Raw genomic sequence first — 24,450 nt, 5'->3', positions numbered from 1 at the left:
GACCCGTGTTTATGTATGTAGCTGTGTTAAACTGAGTTCTTTTGTCAATCAAAAGTCAACTTGACTCAAACGCTTGTAGAAGTTGAAATCAATTCTTTATTCAGCTGAGACTCGTCTCTGAACCTTCCAACACAGAGCTGAGAGCTCTGGGGCAGGTCCAGAGAATTAGTGACTTTGACACAAACTCATGGCATTTATATAGGTAATAGACATTTCTGATATAGAGGGTATGACAAACTAGCAACCAATCATCTGAGTCCTTCTGGTGATTTACAACAGCAATCACGTGATCCTCCCCCCCCCCCCCCCCCCCCCTTCTCTGGCCTCATTTTACAACCTTTGTTTGCCTGTGGTTTAACTTTGTTTAGATTGATTTTATTTCAACAAAGCAAAACCCCAGTAGGCTCAATTATCAGATCACTCCTGCAAATATAAGATACATATATAATACAACGATCACACAAGTCATACAACAAAACACACTTTCCATACCAAGAAGAAAGATATTTCTATCAATCTAAACGGGGTCTAATGTTTACAATCTTACTTAGACACAATACATTTCATAAATGGTTTTTCTATAATTTTACACAGTTTAAAATAATATTACCTATGTATTAAAAACGTGAATTATATGGATTCGCCGAATTACACAGCTTCTAAGTTAAATTCAAAACCCACACACACCTCCCAACTCCAAGCATACATGGGTCGTAAATCTGTCAACTTAATTGATAAGTGTTTGGTGCCAGGATACAGCTTAATTCTTAACTTACAGTCTCCCCTTTTCCTGCTATCTCTGGGAGATGGATTTTCAATCTCTCTGCAAGGCCTTTTACAAATATTACAGAACACAGGGTGAATTTACAACTTCAGACCATTACCTCAAAAGTACAGCAACTTGATCCCTTATCTCAACCTCATTATAATTTAACATAGCCAAAGCTAACCACAGAGCCTATTATCTGTCAGCCTTGAATTCTGTCTCGAACTCAGCATAAACAGCCATAACTCCTCATCTCTATGCCACATTCAGAGCTCATGAATGTGCCATAAAGAAAGAGCAGACGACCTCTGGCCTCAGAAGAGGCCCTATTCAGTAATCCATTCTTCAACACAAAATCATATCAAATACAATTTAATATACAAATACATTATAATTGCCTCAAAGCAATAAACTAAGCTATGCACGTTCAGATTAGCGTTTCCACGTTTTGATTCATCTGTTCGCTCTATGTGTTTCTTTGTACTTTATTTCTTTAGGAGACATGTGTTTCTGAAAACCTTAAGCTTTTCTCTTGCAAATTACCTAGCTTATATAAAAGTCACCATCCAAGCAGTTCTATTTTATACTATTTCCTCAGCTGCATCTTGTTTCAAATCTGATCACTGCTTATTAGTATCAATACACTTAATGAAGGGTCTCGACCCGTAACGTCACCCATTCCTTCTCTCCAGAGATGCTGCCTGTCCAACTGAGTTACACCATTTTGTGTGTACCTTCGATTTAAACCAGCACCTGCAGATTCTTCCTACACATTTCTTGCTTACTTCATTGGTTTGCAAATCAACTATATATTCTCACACTATGGCTATCTACTTATGAAGAAATACCTAAAAGGGGATGGTAATGAAGTAATATTTTTTTTTAAGTTAAAAAAAAACTAAAGTAGTCTTGCGGAAAATGAGGTGAGAGCAATTGCGTAGCACCATACAGTACTGCATTGTTATAAAAGTGAAGTTGCATTGATGATGAGTGACTGATAGCAATAAAGGATAAAGTTATAGATGTTGGGTTTTGCTTGACATATTTACTGTTCCTTGTCTCCCTCCAAGAAGGTGAATGTTGCTTTATCTTTGGTTGAGGGCAGATAATGTGATGATCACGTCCTTATTGAATGGGACTGGAGTGAGTGAAGGAAATAACTGGTGCTTGTTCCAGTGGCTATTGACCCGGGAGAGGGAGCCACAATTAGGCAGGCAATTGGGAAGAGCCCCAGAATTGTGATTCTTCTTAGCTTTTGCAGTGAATGTTGTCATGGAGTTGTGATGTCATTTTCTTTAGTTCGTTATAAATTTCTGCATTAATGGGTCAAAACATTTTTGCTTCCTTTTCAATTGACACTATGCTTAAAACAGAGATCCTATTATAATAAATCTATCAAACCATTTCATGTTCCCATCTTCGAGTGTCCAGACAAGCATTTCAGCCTTTTCCTCATTTTGTCTGCTTCCTCTGGTTTATTTGTGATCTTACTGAAGGGCATCACCGTAGTGCAATTGGTAGATTTTACTGCCCCAAAAGCCCCGTTCATTCCTGTTTTATGTATCAAATTAATATTTTTATTTTGTGACCACTTGAATTTCCCCTGGGTACTCCAATTTTCTCCCAAGCAGCAAAACATCCAGGTTCGTAGTTGCTAGTTCCTTGTATAGCTGCCAGGAATTGCTCCAATTGTGTATGTAAGTACAGGTAGTAGAATCTGAGAGTAGTGTACGAGAAGGTGGGGATAATACACGGAGTTAGCGTAGGATTAGTGTAAATAGATGCTTTTTAAACGGCATGGACTAAGTGGGCTGAGGATCTAATTCGATGACGCATGACTCTGTGCCAGGCCTTAAAGATCTGAGTTGGATCCAGAATCAATCGAATCAAATTAATCTGTGAGGAGTTATTATTTACCCAATGCTAAGATCTAATTCCCAGAACTTGTCTGACACTACAATAGTAGGGATATTAACAAAACCTATTGTATCTTGTAGAAGGATAAGATATTCATGCATTTGGAAAGACTGGTTAATTAGGGATACTCAGCATGGTTTTGTGAGGGAGATTGTGTGTAATGAATTTGAGTTGATTGAAGAAGTAACAAAGAAGGTTGAGGGCAGGCGTATAGATGTAATCTGTATAGAATTCAGTAAGGCCTTTAAGGTTCTACATGGTAGGCTGCTCTGGGAGGTTAGATCACTGGTGATCCAGAGGAAGCTAGCTAACTGGATACTTGCATATGCACAAGTTACTAGAATGCACAAAGTCTTTTGCCCCAGAGTAGAGGTATCAAGAGTTAGAGGGCATAGATTGAAGATGGATGATAGCATTTAATGGGAACAAATTTCTTGCAGAGACCATGGTGGGTATATGAAACGGGCGGCCAGAGGAGGTAGTTGAGACCGATACAATAACATTTAAATGTAGTTTGGGCATGTCCATGGAAAGGAAAATTTAAGAGGGATGTGAACCAAACACATGTGATGGGACTGGCTTGGATTGGGCATCTTGGTTAGGTAGAAGGGCCTGCTTTTGTGCTGCATGGCTTTGTAAATCCACAGAAATGGGACCATCAAACCTTTCACTCCTTATAGGCCATATCATTGGAAAGGGAAAGCACAATTTGTGCTTGTAAGTGGTTTTTAAACATTTTCCCTGATTTTAAAATCCACTGATAAATGATCCTGGATTCCCATGTACTGCACCCCCCTCCCACCTGTTCTAGGTTTCTACTGGCTACAATATGATTTTTACCTGACTAGTTTGCACCCCACTTGTCGGATGATATTCAGACTGATTTTCCTTTCAAACAAAAGGTGGGGGGGAACAATACATGGGAATCCAGGATCATTTATCAGTGGATTTTAAAGTACCTTTTATTCACTTTAATTGATAAAATTAGCAGAAATAACAAAATAATTAAAACAACTCGGTGCAAAATATCTTGACTGCTAGAGATTTAACAAATTTAGAAAATGCTGTAAAGATTTAGCACTTGTAGCAACATATATTTTATGTTAATAAACTTTCAACGAACCAAACACTTCAAGCCAGCGAGTTTCATCCTTTTCTATTCCACAGGCTCTGCCCGACATGCTGAGTACTTCAAGAAAATAGTTATTGTTAGTAGGAGAATGAAAGACAGTTCATCGTTATCTAAGTTCAGGACTTTGGCATGTAGTTATAATAATGTTTAGAAAAATGAGCCCAAATGTAAACAATTTTGTAACTTTTACTTTTGTTTGGGAATAATCACATCTCTTGACATTGTCAATAAACATTGTTAATAAACATTGTTTTCAAAACTGCAATTCCAAAATAGCAGAGTTCTACTTCAATAACTTTCCACTCGACTACAGTTTTCAAAAAATAATTTGTAGTGATAGGATCTATTTTGGCTTGAACAAAATTAAATTGCTGCAGAAGATTGAATGCCATCTTATTTAATTTTAGAATAATGACCACATTTTTGCTTGAATTTCTGAGTGACTCAAATATTTCAAATTTACCCGTAGGAAGACTACATCCATAGTAACTGGTTTGGGCAAGTTTTGGAGCATTCAATGGTTTAAGTGATTTGTGGAAAGTAGATCATATTCCAGATGAATTTTAACATTCCAATGTTTATGTTATACTTGCTGTTCTCTCAACTTTGCTGTCATGAAGAATCTCATCTAAAAAATAGTTTTTATCTTGGATCTTGTATGGTAGATCTAGAGGTCTGTCGAGGAATATTTTGGAAATCTGTTTTCTCTTATGCCATTGTAATTGCTTGCTTATCTAAGGGTGAGGCACTCCCAGAGCTGTTTCGGACATTGTTTAGTAATTTATGTACAAATTGTTTCCTGTATCACCTCTATGCTGTTAACTGATGTAGTATGAGATAAAGATTTTTTTGATGGGGTTATCAAGAAAAAGGGATTAGGAAGAAAGTGGTTAACAGTTACACTGAAATGATAACAATAGACAATAGGTGCTGGAGTAGTCCATTCGGCCCATCGAGCCAGCACCGCCATTCAATGTGATCATGGCTGATCATTCCCAATCAGTACCCCGTTCCTGCCTTCTCCCCATATCCCCTGACTCCGCTATTTTTAAGAGCCGTATCTAGCTCTCTCTTGAAAGCATCCAGAGAACCTGCCTCCACCGCCCTCTGAGGCAGTGAATTCCACAGACAGATATATTGTGTTGAATCAATTTCATCCCCTTTGCAACACAAAGTTCACTACTCCAAAAATAATTTGATGAAATCACAGATAAGTAAGTGAGTTAAAGGACACACTAATTATGACAAGTCAATAAACTTATTCTTTCTATTGATCACTGATTCTTTTCTGTTATGTCCCAGACATTAAACTTGATCTCAGCCTTTCTCAATGTTATTTGAACTTGCAAAGCAATGCCTGAAATGGTAAAATGGCCCACGGAGCCCGACAAAAACATCAACAATGTCTGACATTGAGCCGCTCCTAAAGGTAGCGCGATAGTGAAACAGAGGTTTAGAGAGGAAATTCCAAAGGTTAAAATCTGAGCAGTTAAAGGATAGTTGCCAATAGTGAAACAATTAAAATCGGGAACTGCAAGCAGCCATAATTGGTCGTGAACTGTACAAGTAATCTGTTGCAAAACAATCAGGGACTTCAAAAGACAGTTCCAGAGCAACCTATAATCCATGAATAATCACATCTGTAAAAGACAATAGGTGCAGGAGTAGGCCATTTGGCCCTTCGAGCCAGCACCGCCATTCAATGTGATCATGGCTGATCATCCCCAATCAGTACCCCCGTTCCTGCCTTCATCCCATATCCCCTGACTCCGCTATTTTTAAGAGCCGTATCTAGCTCTCTCTTGAAAGCATCCAGAGAACCTGCCTCCACCGCCCTCTGAGGCAGAGAATTCCAGACTCACCACACTCTGTGAGAAAAAGTGTTTCCTCGTTTCAGTTCTAAATGGCTTACTCCTTATTCTTAAACTGTGGCCCCTGGTTCTGGACTCCCCCAACATCCTCCCTCAATAACATAAGTACTCGAGATGCATGGAAAGTTTACGATATGCTAGACTGATGAATGTTAAAAATAACTTGTTGAAGAAAATTATCCAAAGGCTTGGATGTGATTAAGTAATATTAAGTGCTTTTTGCATCGTGTCACTTTGGCAAAAACCTAATGAAAAATACACAGCCGATACTTATCCAGATGTGAGCTTTTTTGCAGTGTACAATGAGAGGAAGTTGGAATCTGATAGTTTGAGTGAGGATTATGATGTAAATTCTGCATGCATAGCACAGGGAATACAATATTTAATTGTGGGATGTCTCCTAATCGAATGATGGTGGTTTTGTAGATGAAACACAAGATCAGAGGGAGGCCATTAGCCCTGAGCCAGTTTCGAAATAACATGAGAGCTGATCCATGACGACTCCATAAACTCATATTGCCAAATGTTCCTTTTGTTTAAAACAAAAGTATCAATTTTTAGATTTCAAGTTTATTATTTGCTCAAGCATCAAATACCATTTCTGGAAGTGTTCAAAATTTCTACCACTCTCTGCATGTGAATGTGTTAATGCTACTTCTGAAACACTCCGTTCCAATTGTTAAACCGTGTCCTCAGAATCTGAAGAAAGGTCCTGACCCGGAATGTCACCTATCTATGTTATCCAGAGATGTTACCCGATCTGTTGAAATACCCCAGCACTTTGTGTCCTTTTGTGTAAAAAAGCATCTGCAGTGCCTTGTTTCTACCTAAACAGGACAATGGTTTTTCTTCAATTTCCCTTATGAATCCTCCACAGCATGTTAAAAACAATGAACTGATGCTTAAAAACTTAGATTATCAAAATATTTTTTAATCAAGATTAGCAAATTTCCTACGTTTGCCATGTTTTAAAAAAAAAATTATAATTTGCATTTTTTTCTACCAAAGTTTTCAAACTCTTCCTGTGCCATTTTGGTTTACACAAAAGGCACAACGTGCTGGAGTAGCTCAGCAGGTCAGGCAGCATCACTGAAGAATATGGAAAGGTGGCCCGACCTGAAACATCACCTTTCAATATTTTTCCAGGGATGCTGTCTGTTGCTCGAGCACTGTGTCTCCATTTACTATGTTGTTGCCTTGCCACTTAGCTTGTCTGTATCCTCTTAATTCTACTTTGTTATTTGAAGCCTCGTAACTAAGTGCATTATGTCTGTGGTAAATGGCTCAACAACTGGTTTCCTGTCCTTTTAAGAAATTAGCGTTTACCACAGAAATATCTCTGGGCTGGAGAGAGCAGTAGCCAAACAAAGTGGAGACAGCTACTGCTTTGTTAATCCAACATGGCATTAAAAATCCCAATAAGATCTGGATACTTTGTCAAACATGGAGCAGCATCTGTTGAACCCAGCAACAGTTTGTATTATTAGGGATGGACAAGGTACAGGGTTGAGCAGCTACACCACCTGCTCCATGGGTTCCAACACCAGCTGTCACAGGCAGCCTCTCCATGCTGAGAATTGGGGTGATTCATTGCCATGGGAGTGCCTATGCAGATGGCAGAGACTTGTGGCAGGTTTCTAGCACACAGAGGTCATGGGCTCAAGTCCAAGCACCAAGTGCCTTGAAATATTCATCACATGTAAAAGCATAAATATGAATTAGTGCAACTCAAAAATTGGCAGAAGATAAAATAAATGTTCATTTCCCTCTATCTTGTGTGCTTCTGCTTGCCTTGCCTCCCCTGCTCCCACACTTTCACTTCAAAGTGTGGAGGTGATTAGTTTATAGCATCCTAAGCTAACTCAATTAACTTAGAACAGAAATTTCAAATGAAACATTCTGGCCAAAGGTTTCTCAATTGCTCAAGTGTGTTCTACAGAAATATTTTGCATATTAATGTAATTGAGGTTACAACCGAACAACAAAATGTAGTTTATGCTTAATTTATGCCATGCATTTGGCTGCCATTTCTACATTTCTTCACACTAAAATACATGCAACCTAGTAGTTTTAGTTTAGAGATACTGAGCAGAAACAGACTCATTGGCCCACCGATGTCCGTGCCGACTAGCAATCTCCACACACTATCACACACACGCGCGCACTCACTCACACACTCACACAACAATTTACAATTTTACCGAAGCCTATTAATCTACAAACTTATACGTCTTTGGAGTGCGGGAGGAAAGCGGAGCACCCGGAGACAACCCACGCTGTCACAAGGAGAACGTACAATCTCCATGCAGGCAACATCCATAGTCGGGATAGAATCTGGGTCTCTGGCACTGTAAGGCAGGCGGGGGACAGGGCAAGCAGGGGGAGCGCTGTCGGAGTGAAATGCACACGGTGCAAAGCCAAGGTGATACAGACACACATCGCGATGAACAGGAAGGTTGGCGCTGTGATTAAGACGATGAAAGCACAGTGTACGGTAAGTCCTTTAAAAGAGGGGGGAAAGAAGAAGTTAAAGCCAGAGATACGCAGCTGTGAAGCTCGGCGGACGGACATTAACATTACCGGTCGGTTATCCTTGGTTCTGAAAACTACTGCTTATGCTTTTTTTCCCCAATGAGCCAATGCAATTCACCGGTCAACTCCTGGCAACCCACTACCACTGCATCTACGGCACGAGAATTCTCGCTACTCTCCATGGCGACTTCATTCTGGTCACCGCTAATTTTTCAACAGGTTGAGAAATTTGCGGCGACCATAATGAGGCCGTGCTAGTTCCCAGAATGTGGGAACTCCTCACAACCATGAAGGCAACTACCCGGCATCCACCCGCGAACATGTGGCGACCGCATAGTCTCCTGTAGTCGCCTAAAATGTCGCCTAAGTGGGACAGGCTGATGAGCATTCACTTTTTAAAGATACACTTGTTGCAGGAAAATCTATAAAGGATTTTGAATGGATAAATTGTTGTAAAACCCACGCCTGATGATTTGAACACACAGCTGTACTGTGATTATCATAAACCAAAATATAGCACAACATCGCTTTGTTTAATAGAACTGTCTTGGAACAATGTAGTTATTGAAGTGACATTTATGCCGTCAATTTTACTTTTGAAGATTAATGGTAAACTGTGTGCCTTCAAACATGTCTGGTTTGTAGATTGAGTGCCAGTGGGGAAAGTTTACCCATGAGTTGATTGAAAATAAGACTCGAGCTACATGCCTTTTGTAATCTTTAAGATCAGCTCTCGCCTTAAGCTTAGTCATGTCTGGTTGTAAATTACATATTTTTTAAAAACAACGGAAAGAAGCTGTTCTATGGGCCACACCCTAATGCAGAGCCAGAGACAGCAATTCTTTCCAAGTGCAATATCCTGTCAGAAAGGAGTAATGACTCTTTACAAACATCGACCCCCATACCAATTTTTCTGTCCTCTGCCTCCTTGCTGTATCCACCTATCATTTGTCAGGTTTTATCCCACCCCAACTTTATTTCCAGCTCCCCCACACACACTATGTTCTCCTCTCGCTGCTTCCATCGGGCAGAAAGTACAGAGCACCTGTGGCCTCTCGCCATCAGATTCGGGAACAGCTACTTTGAGAATATGAACTAATTAAATCTTTTAAATGCCTTTGGAAGGTGAAACATTAACCAACTTGTGCAAACAAAATTTATCTCTTCGTTTACTATAAATGGACAGTGATTTATTGATTTATAAAAGTGAAAGAAATAATGGATGGGAACTTTCTGTCGCCAGAGAAGAATTACAATGCAAACCAATGGATCTGATAGTCTACATTGTAGTATTTTACAGGGAGTGGCGGCAAACATAGTGAATGCATTTACTGTAATCTACTAAAGCTCCTTGCAAATGTGTTGCTATTCCTATTCGCAAAAGGAGGAAGATAAACAGGACGTTATAGGCCAGTTAGTCTAAGATCTATCATAGGGAAAATCTTGGGATCCATGACCAAAGAGGTAAAAGCAGGACTTTTAGAAAATCATAAGACAAGAATTAAAAAAGAAAATTGTATGCAGGGGAAATTTTGTTTGATTGCTGTGCTATCAAGTTCTTTTGAGGATATAATAAAAAAGGTTGATAAAGGAGAACTAGTAGAAGTGGTGTATTTTGGATTTCCAGTCGGCAGTCAGTATGCTGTTGCATGAAAGATTACAAATATCAGTTTACATGGGATTGGATGTAATGCATTAACATAGGTGAAAGAATGACTTGCAGCAAAACAGATTAGAGATAAATGGGTCATTTTCAGATTAGTGATTTTGTGGGCGGTCGCTAGGATTAGTAGCTGGGGCCTGGACTATATTGATGACTTGCATGAAGGGAACAAGTGTACATTGCTATATTTGCTGGTGGTACAACAATAGCTAGGCGAGGAGCACACAAAGACTACAAGAGATATAGATAAGTGAGTGGGCAAGACGTTGCAGATGGATTATAACATGGGAAAATATGAGGTCATTTATTTTGGAAGAAACATCAAATTATTATTTAAATAGCACGAGATTACAAACTGCTGCCTGGCAAAGGGTTCTGGAGGCCTTGGTTCATGAAACACAAAGTAAAACTACAGATCAGCAAGTAGTTAGGAAGATGAATAACCTTTATTGCAAATGCTATATAAAGAAGAGAACTTTTGATGCAGCAGTTGGTGAGGCTGCATGTGGAGTATTTAAGAAACAATGTGTTTTTGCATGCGGGGGGGGGAGAAAGATACACAGAAAGTTCACTGGTTTGGTTTCTGGGATGAGGGGGTTGAAATGTAAAAGATTGAGCATTTTGGCCAATACTCATTGGGTGTTTGCAGGAGAAGTGATCTTATTGAAATGCCTACAATTCTGAGGGGATGTTCACAAGTTATAGGAGTAGAATTAGGCCATTTGGCTCATCGAGTCTACTCGGCCATTCAAGCATGGCTGATCTCTGCCTCCTATCCCTTCTCCCCATAACCCTTGACACCCATTCTAATCAAGAATTTGTCTGTCTCTGCTTTAAAAATATCCACTGACTTGGCCTCCACAGCCCTCGGTGGCAATGAGTTCTACAGATTAACTACCCTCTGACTAAAGATGTTCCTCCTCACCTTCTTTCTAAAAGAGCACCCTTAAATTCTGAGGCTATGACCTCAGGCCCTAGACTCTCCCACCAATGAAAACATCCTTTCCACATCCACATCCACATCCTTCATTACTCTGTAAGTTTCAATGAGGTCCCCCCTCAACCTTCTAAACTCCAGCGAGCAGAGGCCCAGTGCTGTCAAACGCTCATCATATTGTATTGTATTTTAATGACCACACAGCCAGGCTGGTGGAATTTGGGTTATCAGCAGCGATACAATAATAAAGAACACACAACCACAATAAAAAAATGTAACACAAACATCCACCACAGCATTCATCACTGTGGTGGAAGGCACAAAAATTTGGCCAGTCCTCCTCCATTCCCCCCCCCCCCCCCCCCCCCCCCCCCCCCCCCCCCCCAGGACCAGAGTCAGTCCAGGATCGGCTCTTCCTCACCGGAGACCGCGGCTTTAAGTTGTTGTAGGCCGCAGGCCGGCGGTCGAGATTTAAAGTCTCCGCCGCAGCCAGAAGCACCGTAGACTGCAGGGCCGGCGGTCGAAGCTCCCCTCCAGGGGTGATGGTAAGTCCATGCCGGCCCCGCGGTAGAAGTTGGCTGCGGGCCGGCAGTGATGGCTTCTTCTTCCCCCGGGTCCCCCACGAGGGATCCCGGGCTGTAGACACCGCACCAGCTGGAGCTCTGCAGACCGCGACTTCAGGCTGCCGGCTGCCCCGGGCCAGCGAAATGGAGCGCTCCCCTCCAGCGAGCCCCAGCGAGGGCTCACCCGCTCCACGCCGAGAGTCCACGCTGCGCCCGCCGCTGAAGCCCCGGGCGCGTCTCCGGGAAAGGCCGCGCCGATCCTTGATGTTAGGCCACGGGGGAGGCAACCTGGAAAAAAGTCGCCTCTCCATGGAGGAGGCGACTGAAGTGGTTTCCCCCTTACCCCCCACACCACCCCCCACACGAAACACAAAGAAACACAAAATACATACTTTAAAACATACTAAAAAATAAGAAAAAGTTGGGGAAAAAAACTGACGCGCTGCTAACATGGCTGCTGCCAGAGCAGCGCCCCCTCTATCTATGCTAACCCGCTCATTCCTGGAATCATTTCTACAAACCTCCCCTGGACCCTCCCCAGAGCCAGCACATCCTTCCACAGATATGGGCCCAAATTTGCTCACAGTACTCCAAATGCGGCCTGACCAGCACCATATAGAACTTCAGCATCTATTTTTGTAGTTCAGTCCTCTTGATATAAATGCTGGCATTGAATTTACCTTCCCTACTACCGATTCAACTTGCAGTTTAACTTTTTGGGAGTCCTGCACCAGCACTCAAGTCCCTTTGCACCTCTGATTTCTGGATTCTCTTTCCATTTAGAAAATAATCAACGCCTTTATTCATATTACCAAAATGCATGACTCCGTACTTTGCTATTCAGAATTTAATCCTCGGATGTTTCCTCTTGTAGGATATTTAGTACATGGCATAGGATCGGATTGGAAGGATAATACATTTCGGATTGAGCTGAGGATTTTTTTTGCCGAGTCGAAAATCTTTGAAATCTGCTATCTCATTGATCTTGGAGGCAGAATTGTTTGAATATAGTCATGGTAGAGATGGATATTTAACTAACGGACAATTTGAGAGAGTGATGGAGGGTGGTGTTTCGATTAACTTTGGTTGTTGAATGGTGAAGCAGTGTAAGGGGGTTGTTCATCTTCTCCAATCCCAGTTTCTATGCGTGCATTTTTCATCAGTGGTTTGAATTTGCAACATTCATCCATGGATGTGAAAAGAGATTTGCAATGTGGTTGGATTAAAGGGATTTCACTTTTAGGTGACTATTTATCACAAGAAATACCACTATTGACCACATCGGTGCTGTCTTGTAGTGCATGTCCTCCACTCCCAGTCTAGGTGCACAGAGTCTCTTGCCCAGAGTAGGGGGAATCGAAGACCAGAGGACATAGTGAGTTCAAGGTGAGGGGGGAAAAGATAGAAATCAGAGGGGTAACTTTTTCACACAAAGGGTGGTGGGTGTATGTAACAAGCTGCCAGAGGAGGTAGTTGAGGCTGAGAAGTAACAGTCTGACTTGTGAAATGCTAATTATTCTATAGTGAGACATTGCATAACTGTCCTTCTGATTTAATGTCCACTTTAATCCAAATCCATTTGATTACAGGCCTTCAGAGATGAGCTTGAGACCCTCATTCAAGAACAGATGAGAAAGGGTAATAACCCTATTGGTCTGCTTGCCCTGCGCCAAATCGCAGATTTTGTAATGGCAAGTTCGGTTGCGGCTTTACCCACAACACAACTTAGTAAGTGACTAAAAAAAACAACTTATTTGCTTCGAGTATCCAGAAATGTTGCCGCAAATTCTGACAAGTTATACATTTCTTTAGGCCTAGGAATAGCCACACCCATCAATGATCTACATGCCATTGAATCTGCTACCTTTGCAAAAGGAGAGAAGTTGATCCGCTGTAAAATTGCAAGCCTTTATAGAATGGTGGACCTCTTTGGATGGGCTCACCTAACCAATACCTACATAACAGTAAGTATGCATTTAAAGATTCCATTTAGATTTACAGTATTTCTGGAACCTAAAATGGTAGAATCTGTTATTGAGACTGTGGGCACTGAGGTAATGATAATGGAAGTGGGGAAAGTACAAGAATTTATTAAAGGGAAATTGTGCAACGAATCTGATAGATTTCTGAAGGAATTAACTTATAGGTATCACACATACATAGGATTGCAGGCCCATATCTGGCATGGATTGACAGCTGTTTAACAGATAGAAAACAGTTGGATTAACCGAGTAATTTTTGAATTGAGGGGCCATGGCTGTTGGGGTATTGGACGGATCCGTGCTGTGTCCTCGGTTGTTCCCAATCAATGTGATTGATTTGGATGAGAGACATGGATGAGTGTACAAAATCATGAGAGGAATAGATCAGATAGGTGCAGAGTCTCTTGCCCAGAGTAGGGGGAATCGAAGACCAGAGGACATAGTGAGTTCAAGGTGAGGGGGGAAAAGATAGAAATCAGAGGGGCAACCTTTTCACACAAAGGGTGGTGGGTGTATGTAACAAGCTGCCAGAGGAGGTAGTTGAGGCTGAGACTATCCCATCGTTTAAGAAACAGTCAGACAGGTGCATGGATAGGACAGGTTTGGAGGGATATGGACCAAGCACAGGCAAGTGGGACTAGTGTAGCTGGGACATTGTTGGCCGGTGTGGGCCAGTTGGGCCGAAGGGCCTGTTTCCACACTGCATCATTCTATTACTCTATTTCTTAATTATGATATAACAGAGAATGCTGATAGAAAGCTGGGTGCCAATGTGGATTGTGAGGAGAATGCAGAGACCCTTCAGAGAGAGGTAGGCAAGCCACATGAACGGCAAGCGCACAGCAGAGGGAATATAATGTGGCTCAATGTGAGGACCCTTCACTTGTGTAGAAAAAGAAACAGTCTGCTTGAATGATGAATAATTGAAAACATTGAAGTTCAGGTGGATCTTGATGTCCTTGTATATGAATTGCCAAGTAAAAACATTTGCAGGTACAGAAGGCAATAAAAAAAGGTGAACCATATGGTCCTTTATTGCAGGAGGGTTTGAGTGCAAGAACAAAGATTAAATGGCATGGTGGTGAGCACTCATCTGGAACATTATACACCTGTCTGCTCACTCTAGAATTTACCTGCAAAAAGTACACACAACAAAAGCTCACCAGATTGATGCTTGGGATAGGGATTGTTGTATGAGGAGAGATAAAACATCACAAGGCCTATATTGTTGAGAATGAGATTAGCTCGTCGAAACTCTTGTGATCCTGTTATAGGATTTATTTGTTACTTTTAACACAGAGGGTCAAGAGTATTTTTCTTTCCAAAAAAAAAACTCATTATTGTTCAAACCTGTGGAAACAAGTGATGGCACTAAAGGGGAATACGTTACTGACGTTTTTGCACTAATTACAGTCTTGGTACAAGGTTAAATTTAACAATTAACTGGATATTTGTGTGATTGGTTTTCTACAGTCGTTGTGGATTTAAACTTAAATTGGTTTTTGCTTCTATTCTCTTCAGGTCAGAGTAAGCAAAGAACAGGAACACTTCCTTATTATTCCCAAGGGTCTTTCATATGCTGAGGCCACAGCTTCAAATCTTGTAAGTTTGTTTGCATTGTTTATTTAACTAACATGTTCAAAGTTACTGCTGCAATAATTTGGCAGGAACAGAAAGTATCTGTAGGATTATTGCTGGAATGAACCATCATGCAAAACAAAACCATCTTACTCATGATTGTTTGGCACTAACCATCATTGAAGCCCAGCATGTTTAGATATCTGCAGAGGTCCTGGCTTCACTGTGGTAATCTCAGTAGTTGAATTGTTTTATGTCAACATTATTATATTAGAGGGATTTGGGCTAAATGCAAACAACTCGAAGCAGCTTTGATAGACCTAGGTTGGCATGGAGGGATCTAGCTAGAGGGCCTTTTCCATGCTATTCAGTTCGGTTAAAATTATTGTCACATGTGCTAACCAGTCAGCAGAATAACAATACATGATTACAATCGATAAGGGAATAACGTTTAGTGCAAGGTAACGGAAACAAGTCCGATCAAGGATAGTCTGAGGGTCACCAAAGAGGTAGATAGTAGTTCAGCACTGCTCTCCGGTTTTGGTAGGATTCAGTTGCGTGATAACAGCTGGGAAGAAACTGTCCATGAATCTGGTGGTGTGCGTTTTCACACTTCTGCACCTTTTGCATGATGGGAAAGGGGAGAAAAGGGAGTGGCCAGGGTTCGACATATCCTTAATTATGCTGCTGGCATTGCCTAGGTAGTGTGATGTATACATGGAGTCAATAGCAGGGAGGTTGGTTTGTTTAACTCTTAACTCTATATTTAAGCATATTTAAATTTCACTTTGAATAGGATGAAAAATCAAACTAGTGAAACCTTGCCAATGGGCAAGTTTGACAAATGTATTATTTACCTTCCATATTAATGACATAGATTAGAGGGCATTATGGCCAAATTGGCTGATAATAAAAGTGGGAAAACTAATGGTGAGAAAGATGTAGTGGGGGCTAGTGGAGTCAAGGGATATGGGGAGAAGGCAGGCACGGGTTTATGACATGGCACGATAAGCCATGATCACAATGAATGGCGGTGCTGGCTCGAAGGGCCGAATGGCCTCCTCCTGCACCTAGTTTCTCTGTAAAGTATGTGAAAGAATATGAATGGGTTAAGTGAGTGAGCAGACATTCACTAATGAGCATACGGTGGAGAAATGTGATTTTATCCAATTTCGAGGTTAGTGTACTATACAATCTTCGACTATCTTTGTAATGAGATAAATTAGAACCCTGTCTGCCCAATGACTGTGCAAAAGATCTCCAAGGAACTATTTGAAAGATGAGAAGTATCCCAGGTAACTAGGCCAAATTTATTCCTTAATTAACAAATTTAATTTATTCCTTAATTAACAACATTAAATGGCCAGGTATTTTTTTCTTTAGCAGGCACTAAGTTTGCTGACAGAAACTGCAGATGCTGGACCAAAACAACAAAGTGCCGGAGGAACTCGGTGGATCAGGCAGCATCTGTTGACGACAGTATATTGAGTTACTCTGCTGCCCTTATTTAGTTTAGTTTTCGAAAAACAGGCCCTTCGGCCCACCGAGGGAAACATTATGTAGTATTACTTCAAGTGTTGACATTGGTGGGAACATACAAATACTTTTGAATTTCTAGTGGCTATATCTTTCATTTCACTGCAGCACAAAAATATTTATCTACCAATGAAAATTTGTCTCTTGATTCTTGTTGCGAGTTTGCACCTCACAATTTTGAATCATGGCACAATCTTTATCTAACGTCAGTCGCTGCCTGCTTGGTTTAGTAGACTGAGTGCTGGTCCAAGGACTTAACGTTAATGTTTTTGCATGTATGACAGAAATGTGGGGAAAATGTCACCATAAATCTGAGTCCAGCAACCTTGTGTTATTTTGAAACTAATCGCCATAATTTCTACAGTCATTATAGTGATTAATATAATTGGTGATGGACAGTTCTCTATTTTAAGTTTCCTCAATTGCTAACCAGTTGAAGCAGGTTTTATAATTGGCCAATTCCATCCCTTGTTTGTTCAGATAGCAGCTCTGTAAAGCAGTCAATATTTTCTGTATGCATAAACAGGAAAGGATGAAAATATAGCTATTTTGGTTAAAATCATGTCTGTAGAAAACTGATTTGTAATCACTTGGAAGATTGACATTTATTTTGTGACTATAGTTAAAAACTGTTGTACTGAATTTTGTTTGAAGCTACCTCTGTAATCTAATTTCCACATATATTTATCTGCTACTGATGACGGAGATAAGAGTTCTTGCAATGCATTTGGCGAATATCACCTGCTGCAGTTATTGTGATTATTTATGACTTTAATGAGCTACCTTTTATTGTACATCAAATGCAAGTGGTATAGCTCTTGGCATATCAGGCAGCTGACATGATTAAGATTTTGTTATCTTTATGCGTCAATGTCCTGAGCATTATCAGTTATAGTAAGCAATGAAACCTGAAATCAAATCATCAACTTGCATTTCTGTAACTCATTTCATAACCTTGCATGCCCTAAAGCACTTTTAAGACCAATGAAATACTTCAGTCACTCTTCATTATTTTGCTATTCTTAACTCCATACAGCTGAAAATACTGTTGGGCATATTCTTTAGTTTATAATGAAAACAAAAAAATGCCAGAATTAAAGGGGAAAGAAATGTAGGTTTGTTTCAGATGTGCACCTTTTGTTTTCTCGACTTGATTCCTTTGGGATTCTCAACAAAATAGTGACTACCCCCATTGCAGATAATTTGGCCTGCTGCTAGATGTTATTTCGGAGGCCCTCTTCTCGAATCACATTTTAATACTTTTTTTTAATATAAGTAAACCATTATTGAGACAGTATTATTAAATCCCTGTTAACTGGAGAAACAAAACTAGAAATGTTCTAAAGCAGGTCTGACATTTTTCTTGTTAAAGATCATTACTTGTAATATTAACTTTAAAATCTCTTCAAAGATGTTCCTTGGTTTGAATATTTACTGATTTAATCCAGTTTACTGTAATTTTGACCCAAAATGGTATTAGTTCATTATTTCACTTTTCTCTTCTGGAGTGATTACAGATTTTTGCATATCAAACTTGTCTATATATATTCTTCCTGAAGATTTATTTTGGCTAATTGTGAAATGTTAAACAAATGCACATTTGCTGAATCTGGATTGGCACTTTAATTACGAGTGAAGGGACTGTTCAAAGCCTGAAACAAAAATATTTTACTGTGAGATTTTCCTAAAGGGTGTAGATGGTTTTACACACTTGGCTTAAGCAGCCAGTTATTTTTCTGGATCTTGATCCTGTATGGCCAGGGGCTTAAATATTAACCTCCGCATGTGTTTTTTTTCCCATATATAAATAGGTGAAGGTTAACATATTGGGCAAAGTGGTGGACCAGGGGAGTACAAATCTCAGAATCAACCAAGCATCATTCAGCCCACATGCAGCTATCTATGCAACACGCCCTGATGTCAGATGTGCAATACATATACATACACCCGCAGCTGCTGCTGTAAGTGTGTAATTTTTCTTCTTAAACATTGCAAAATTTTGTTGAACGCTAGTTCATGAAAGTTAGTTTATTGGTTTTTCACCAACATCTACAGGTCTCAACCATGAAATGTGGCATCCTGCCTATATCCCAAGAAGCCTTGATTGTGGGCACTGTTGCATATTATGACTATCATGGTTCACTTGATGAAGAGAGTGATGGAATTCAGCTGCAGAAGTGTTTAGGTACAGCTTGCAAGGTAAGATTGCAGTATTTCCTACAGCGTTCAATAACTGGAAGTCACAGATCATTCTGGGTTTATGTAAATTTTTATTGCATCTTCTGTTATTCCTGTCTTTACATCTCCACCGTATGGTTGGACAACTTTAATATGGCAATAACGGAAAAGATCCAATATTCATTGCATGAACTCTAAGCTTGCTGATCTCAATTGTGGTGGGAACAGGCACCACATGTGTAGTCGTTATCTTTCAAGCCATGGTGAATTTGCAATTCTTCATGCAGAGTAGTGTGGGGCTTGGCTGAATCTTTTGAACTATAGTTCACTGTGAGATTGTGTTAAATGTTATTTTAGAGTTAAATACAGATTAAGAAATTCTTTAAAACTAAACAGCAAGAATTTAAGAATTCAAAGAATGCTGTCAATATAAAACTTTCCATGTGTTTCGTTTGAGTAAATGTTTCACATGTGCAAAATATAGTACAATTTAAATATGATCACAGGTAATTATTTTATCCACATAGTAAAATATGTGAATGTATACGCTTTATACTTTTCAATACAGAAATACTGAATTTATAAAAACACTGCTATGTTCTGAGATCATTTTGGAGTGTGATATCTGAAAATGGTGTTTTGCTAATCTGATTTATCTCAGAGCCTCCTACCTTCTTGAAATATCCCAGTCACAAATAATTGTATTGCTTTTTTCAGCTGTCGAAACTAAAATAAATTGAAGCACTGCATTTAATTTTGCAATGTTTTATTTATATTGGCTTCAGTTTTTTCCTTAGCAATTTAATATTGGCAAGAGTGATATGTAACTGGAGAACATCTCCATTAATTAATGCAGATGCTAAAACACTGGTCCTGCAGTTTGATAAAAGCTAAAATACCAGTGCTTCGTGCAGCTGAGTAATACAGATAACAAGATAATGTGTTTTTCCCCCCTCTGTCTGAGCAAGTGATATCAGCTGGTTTAGCAGAAAGAGTATTCCTTTTTATGTCCAGTCATTGGATTATAGTAAAATCGTTAAGGTGACCCACTGCTGACTGAATCAGTTAGGTCAGGACATTACTCGTAGAGCCTGAAAATTTGAATTTAATCATGTGCTAGATCTTCTTGACAAAATATATATTGTGTTTGTTTATGTTTGGTTTATTTTGACAGCAGGCATACACTGACAAAATGGACAGGTATCACTACCTAATATGGTGCCTCTAAATTAGTGAGTGCAAAATTATTCCCTGAGGGGAAAAATGGAGAGGCAGTATAATCTAAATAATAATGAAAAATATAAAGCACAAAAAGCCTGAGTATACTTGGCTTTACAAATTGAAGTTTTGAATATAAAACAGACCAAGTAGCATTTAAATCTTCACAAATCATCTATGTTACAATTGGAATATTATGCTATAAAAGTGCCAGGCAATGACCCTCCAAATGAGAAAATGTACCGAACTACCTATCATTTATGACACTGAGTCACTGGCCATCAGCATTCTGGGAGGTGAAGGTTAAAAACCAAATGTGAGTAGCCACAAACTACCATGGCAAGAGCACATCAGAAACTAATTATCTTGTGGTGGGTGATTCAACCACTCAGACCTACAACACCAAGGTCAAGAGCCTGGTGGAACACCCTGGATGAGTAGAGCTGCAGTAAGTTAGAGCTCTCCAAGACAAGATAGCCTGTTTGATTGATGGCCTATTTAACTGTTGAACCCTTCTATTGCTGGTGCACATGACTGAATTGTTTATAGTCTACAAACAGCTGTGCAGTTACTCAACTCGGCTAATCCATCATCACCAACCTTTCAAAAGGCAAACAAAATGTGTACTTGAATACCACGATTGGCTGAGGAGAATTTGAACAGCATTTTTGAAAGACCCAACATGGGCAACAGGTCAGATGGGCATGTCCTCTCCTGTAAGATTATTGGAACATGCTCAACTCTGATTTCCCCTCTCTACTTGCAAATAATCGCTATGTATGCATATTCAAGAGCAACAATACAGTGTAGGCAGCAGAGTAGAGCAGCGGTTGAGTTGCTGCCTTACAGTGCCAGATACCTGGGTTCGATCCTGACTATGGATGCTGTCTGTACGGAGTTTGTACGTTCTCCCTGTCACCGTGTGGGTTTTCTCCTTGCGCTCCGCTTTCCTCCCACACTCCGAAGACATACAGGTTTGTAGGTTAATTGGTTTCAGTAAAATTGTAAATTGTCCCTAGTGTGTGGGATAGCGTTGGTGTACGAATGTTGATCTTGGTTGGCGCGGACCAAAGGGCCTATTTCCGTACTATATCTCTAAAATCTAAAAACAATGTTTACTTTGAAATGGATGATGAAGGCTGGTGTCTTTGTAATAAGTATTCCATTGTTTCAAAACTAAGCAAGTGAAAAGGTTAAAAACCAGTGTAAACAAAATAAGACAAGGTTGTTTCTTTTAAATTTGATCACGGTTTAAATTACAGCTTAAATATTCTGTTGCCATTTTTAATTGCTATCTTAATTTCAGGTATTGGTTCTTAGAAACCATGGTGTGATAGCACTTGGTGAGACCATCGAGGAAGCTTTTCACTACATCTACAACGTTCAATTAGCCTGTGAGATTCAGGTAATGTCAAAAATAAATATAACTGTTAGCTTATGTGAATGATGAATGAATGAATAAGTTTATTGGCCAAGTATTCATATACAAGGAATTTACCTTGGTGCTCTGCCCGCAGGTGACAACATGGCATACAGTGACAGTTAGGAATGACACATAAAACATCAAGCATTAACAATAAAATATTATCGATTAAACATGTGAATTAAATAAAATACCACAGCAAAAGGTGGCTACAGATTTTTGGTTGAGTAGAGCTACTACTCATGGAGAAAAAAAGCTGTTTTTATGTCTGGCTGTGGCAGCTTTGACAGTCCAGAGTCGCCTTCCAGAGATTCAAAGAGTTTATAACCAGGGTGAGAGGGGTCAGAGATGATCTTACCCACTCGTTACCTGGCCCTTGCAGTGTACAGTTCGTCAATGGAGGGAAGGTTGCAGCCAATAACGTTCTCAGCTAATCGGACAATTTGCTGCAGCCTCTGGATGTCATGCTTGGTGCTTGGTGGCTGAGCCAAACCAGACCATGATGGAAAAGGTGAGGACAGACACTACGATGGCTGTATAGAATTGGACCATCATTGCCTGTGGCAGATTGTGTTTCCTCAATTGCCGCAGGAAGTACATTCTCTGTTGTGCCTTTTTGACTGTGGAGTGGTCCCCCATTTAAGATCCTTGGAGATGATAGTTCCAACAAACTTAAAAGACTTCACAGATGTGACTATGGTGTTGTTGATGGTGAGTGGGGTGAGGGGAGGGGGAGCCTCCACTGTCCACTGTCTTAAGAGCATTGAGCTCCAGGTTGTTGCGATGGCACCAGACGCCAGCTGTGTCACTTCCTGTCAGTAGGCAGATTTTCCCCCATCCTGGATCAGTCCAATCAGGGTTGTGTCGTCTGCAAACTTTAGAAGCTTGACAGAGGAGTCAGTGGAGGTGCAGTCATTGGTGTAGAGAGAGTAGAGGAGAGGGGAGAGTACACAGCCTTGCGATGCTCCTACGCTGAGGGTCTGCGGTTCCGAGATGTGCTTTCCCAGCCTCACATGCTGCTTCCTGTCTGTCAGGAAGTTGGTGATCCACCGACAGAGGGGTTCAGGCACAGTCATCTTGGAAAGTTTGGGGTGTAGTAGCTCTGGCACAATGAATGCAGAGCTAAATCAACAAACAAAATCCTCGCATAGGTCCCCTGGCAGTCTAGGTGCTGGAGGATGAAGTGCAGGCCCAGGTTGACTGCGTCATCCACAGATCTATTGGCCCAATATGCAAACTGCAGAGGGTCCAGCAGGGGGGTTTGTGATATTTTTCAGCTTGGCCAGCACAAGAATAGAGACAGTAATAAAATTTGGCTGTTTCAATTAAATGTGTTTTCAGTCTTTAAAAATTACTGCGTAATTAGGAAAGAATGATGCGCAAGAATCATAAACATAGGAGCAAATTAGGCCATTCGGCCCATTGAGTGCTCCACCGTTTGATCATGGCTGAAGTCTTTTTTCCTCAACCTAATTTTCCTGCCTTCTCTCCATGACCTTTGACGTTGTTACTAATTTTGACGTTGTTACTAATACTAGATAGGTACATGGAAGTACAGGGAATAGTGGGATATGGATCATGTGCAGGCAAATGAGATCACTTTAACTAATCATCATGTTCGGCATGAACATTGTGCGTCAAAGATCCCATTCCTGTGCTGTATTGTTCTATGTTCAGATATAACATATATGTTATATGTTATATATAGGGGCAATTGCTAAGGGCCACTGACCTTGAATAAGATTCCAGTAGCACCAAGGAGGGCTTCAAGGAATAGGGAAGGTTAGTGTGTGTATTGGTGGAGTGGGATTATTTTGACGGTTGTGGGTCAGAAGCAAGGTCGAAGTGTAAGGGGCGGATTGATGTAATGCTTATGTGCAAGAGGAAGGGAAAGCTCAATGTATTAATGGTGTATACAGGTTGTTCTGCTTTAACTGGTTGCCGTAAGACAAATTGGATATAACATAAATGATGAATTAGAGAACACTATTTGAATTAAGTGGAATGAATTGGATCTAGCAGGTACTTGAGAACCATTTAAAAGTTACTTTGGAAATTGACGACCAGAAAAAATAGCTGCCCTGCTTCCACATATAGGCTGTGGGCCGAGGAGCTTTATTCTGCAGTTTCGTGACCCAAGTCACCAAACTACATCAAATTTTCACATAATGTGTAAAAATATTTATATAAATCACCCCTGAAACTCGATATGAAGAAGACTTGCACATTTTTATTAAATTAGAAAAAAAACGGAAAAATATCGGGAATTTTTTGTCCAATCAAAGCATGTTTAACATTGAGTTGTCTGCCAGTTGGCCAATCACGCGCTTTGTTTCAGGCTAGCACACAAAATGGCTGAGAAGGCTTCACAGATGCCTGTTTTACTGGAGATTCCGATTTGTTGTTCTGTGGAATAAATGTTGTGGAAACTTGCAGCAGGTTAATTATATTTAGTGGGAAAAGCATTAAAGAGGCTGAAGAAAGTGCTGCGAAGTGGATTATAGTGCAAGAAAGCCTTCAGTCCCTGCTGATGTGCTGGAACACAAAGAAGGCCCCCATTAATCAACTCTAACTGAAAGATAAGACTAAAGTCTGAATTTATGAAAATCTATCTGTATGGACTTTAATTAATTTAATATAATTGAACAAATTCATTCATTCATTCCTCACTCACTCACTCACTCACTCACTCACTCACTCACTCACTCACTCACTCACTCACTCACTCACTCATCCATTCATTCATGAAATTGAGGGCCTAAACTATAACACAGTCAATTAAACATTGTCACTGATGCCAGCCTGTTGTAGAGTAATAGGTCTTTAACAGCTAATCTCGGAGCTGCCTGCGAAAACTTACCGGGAAAAAGTGCTCCGATTGCGGGACCTAGGTACTCGCGGTAAATAGCGATCGATATCCCTCTGTTTTTCTCCCGTTGTCGGGGTCTGAAAACGGCTCTATGTACAGCCTTCCTTCCCCCCCCCCCCTCCGCCCGCCCCCCGCGGAGATGATCCGCGGCTCCGCGATCGCGAAGCGGCCGCTTATTAATTGAGACCGCAGCTTCACTTTACCGCGAGTCCCGCGATCGGAGCACTTTTTCCCGGTAAGTTTTCGCAGGCAGCTCTGAGATTAGCTGTTAAAGACTTATTACTC

The 24,450-nt window shown here is 40.5% G+C and overlaps 1 protein-coding gene across 1 annotated transcript in view; it reads left to right on the top strand.

The window, feature by feature from the left end:
• The window catches only part of LOC129704086 (gamma-adducin-like), a 133,478-nt gene that overhangs the window by 81,058 nt on the left and 27,970 nt on the right, over window positions 1-24,450 (top strand). Inside the window, exons 3-8 of the mRNA XM_055646970.1 lie at window positions 12,971-13,109; window positions 13,194-13,345; window positions 14,885-14,965; window positions 18,289-18,438; window positions 18,533-18,676; window positions 21,180-21,278. Coding sequence (XP_055502945.1) covers window positions 12,971-13,109; window positions 13,194-13,345; window positions 14,885-14,965; window positions 18,289-18,438; window positions 18,533-18,676; window positions 21,180-21,278 — 765 coding nt within the window. The remainder of the gene's footprint in view (window positions 1-12,970; window positions 13,110-13,193; window positions 13,346-14,884; window positions 14,966-18,288; window positions 18,439-18,532; window positions 18,677-21,179; window positions 21,279-24,450) is intronic.

Source organism: Leucoraja erinacea, chromosome 15, assembly GCF_028641065.1.
Source record: "Leucoraja erinacea ecotype New England chromosome 15, Leri_hhj_1, whole genome shotgun sequence".
In the NCBI taxonomy this organism is placed as follows: Eukaryota; Metazoa; Chordata; class Chondrichthyes; order Rajiformes; family Rajidae; genus Leucoraja; species Leucoraja erinaceus.
This window is presented reverse-complemented; position numbering and strand designations above follow the sequence as displayed.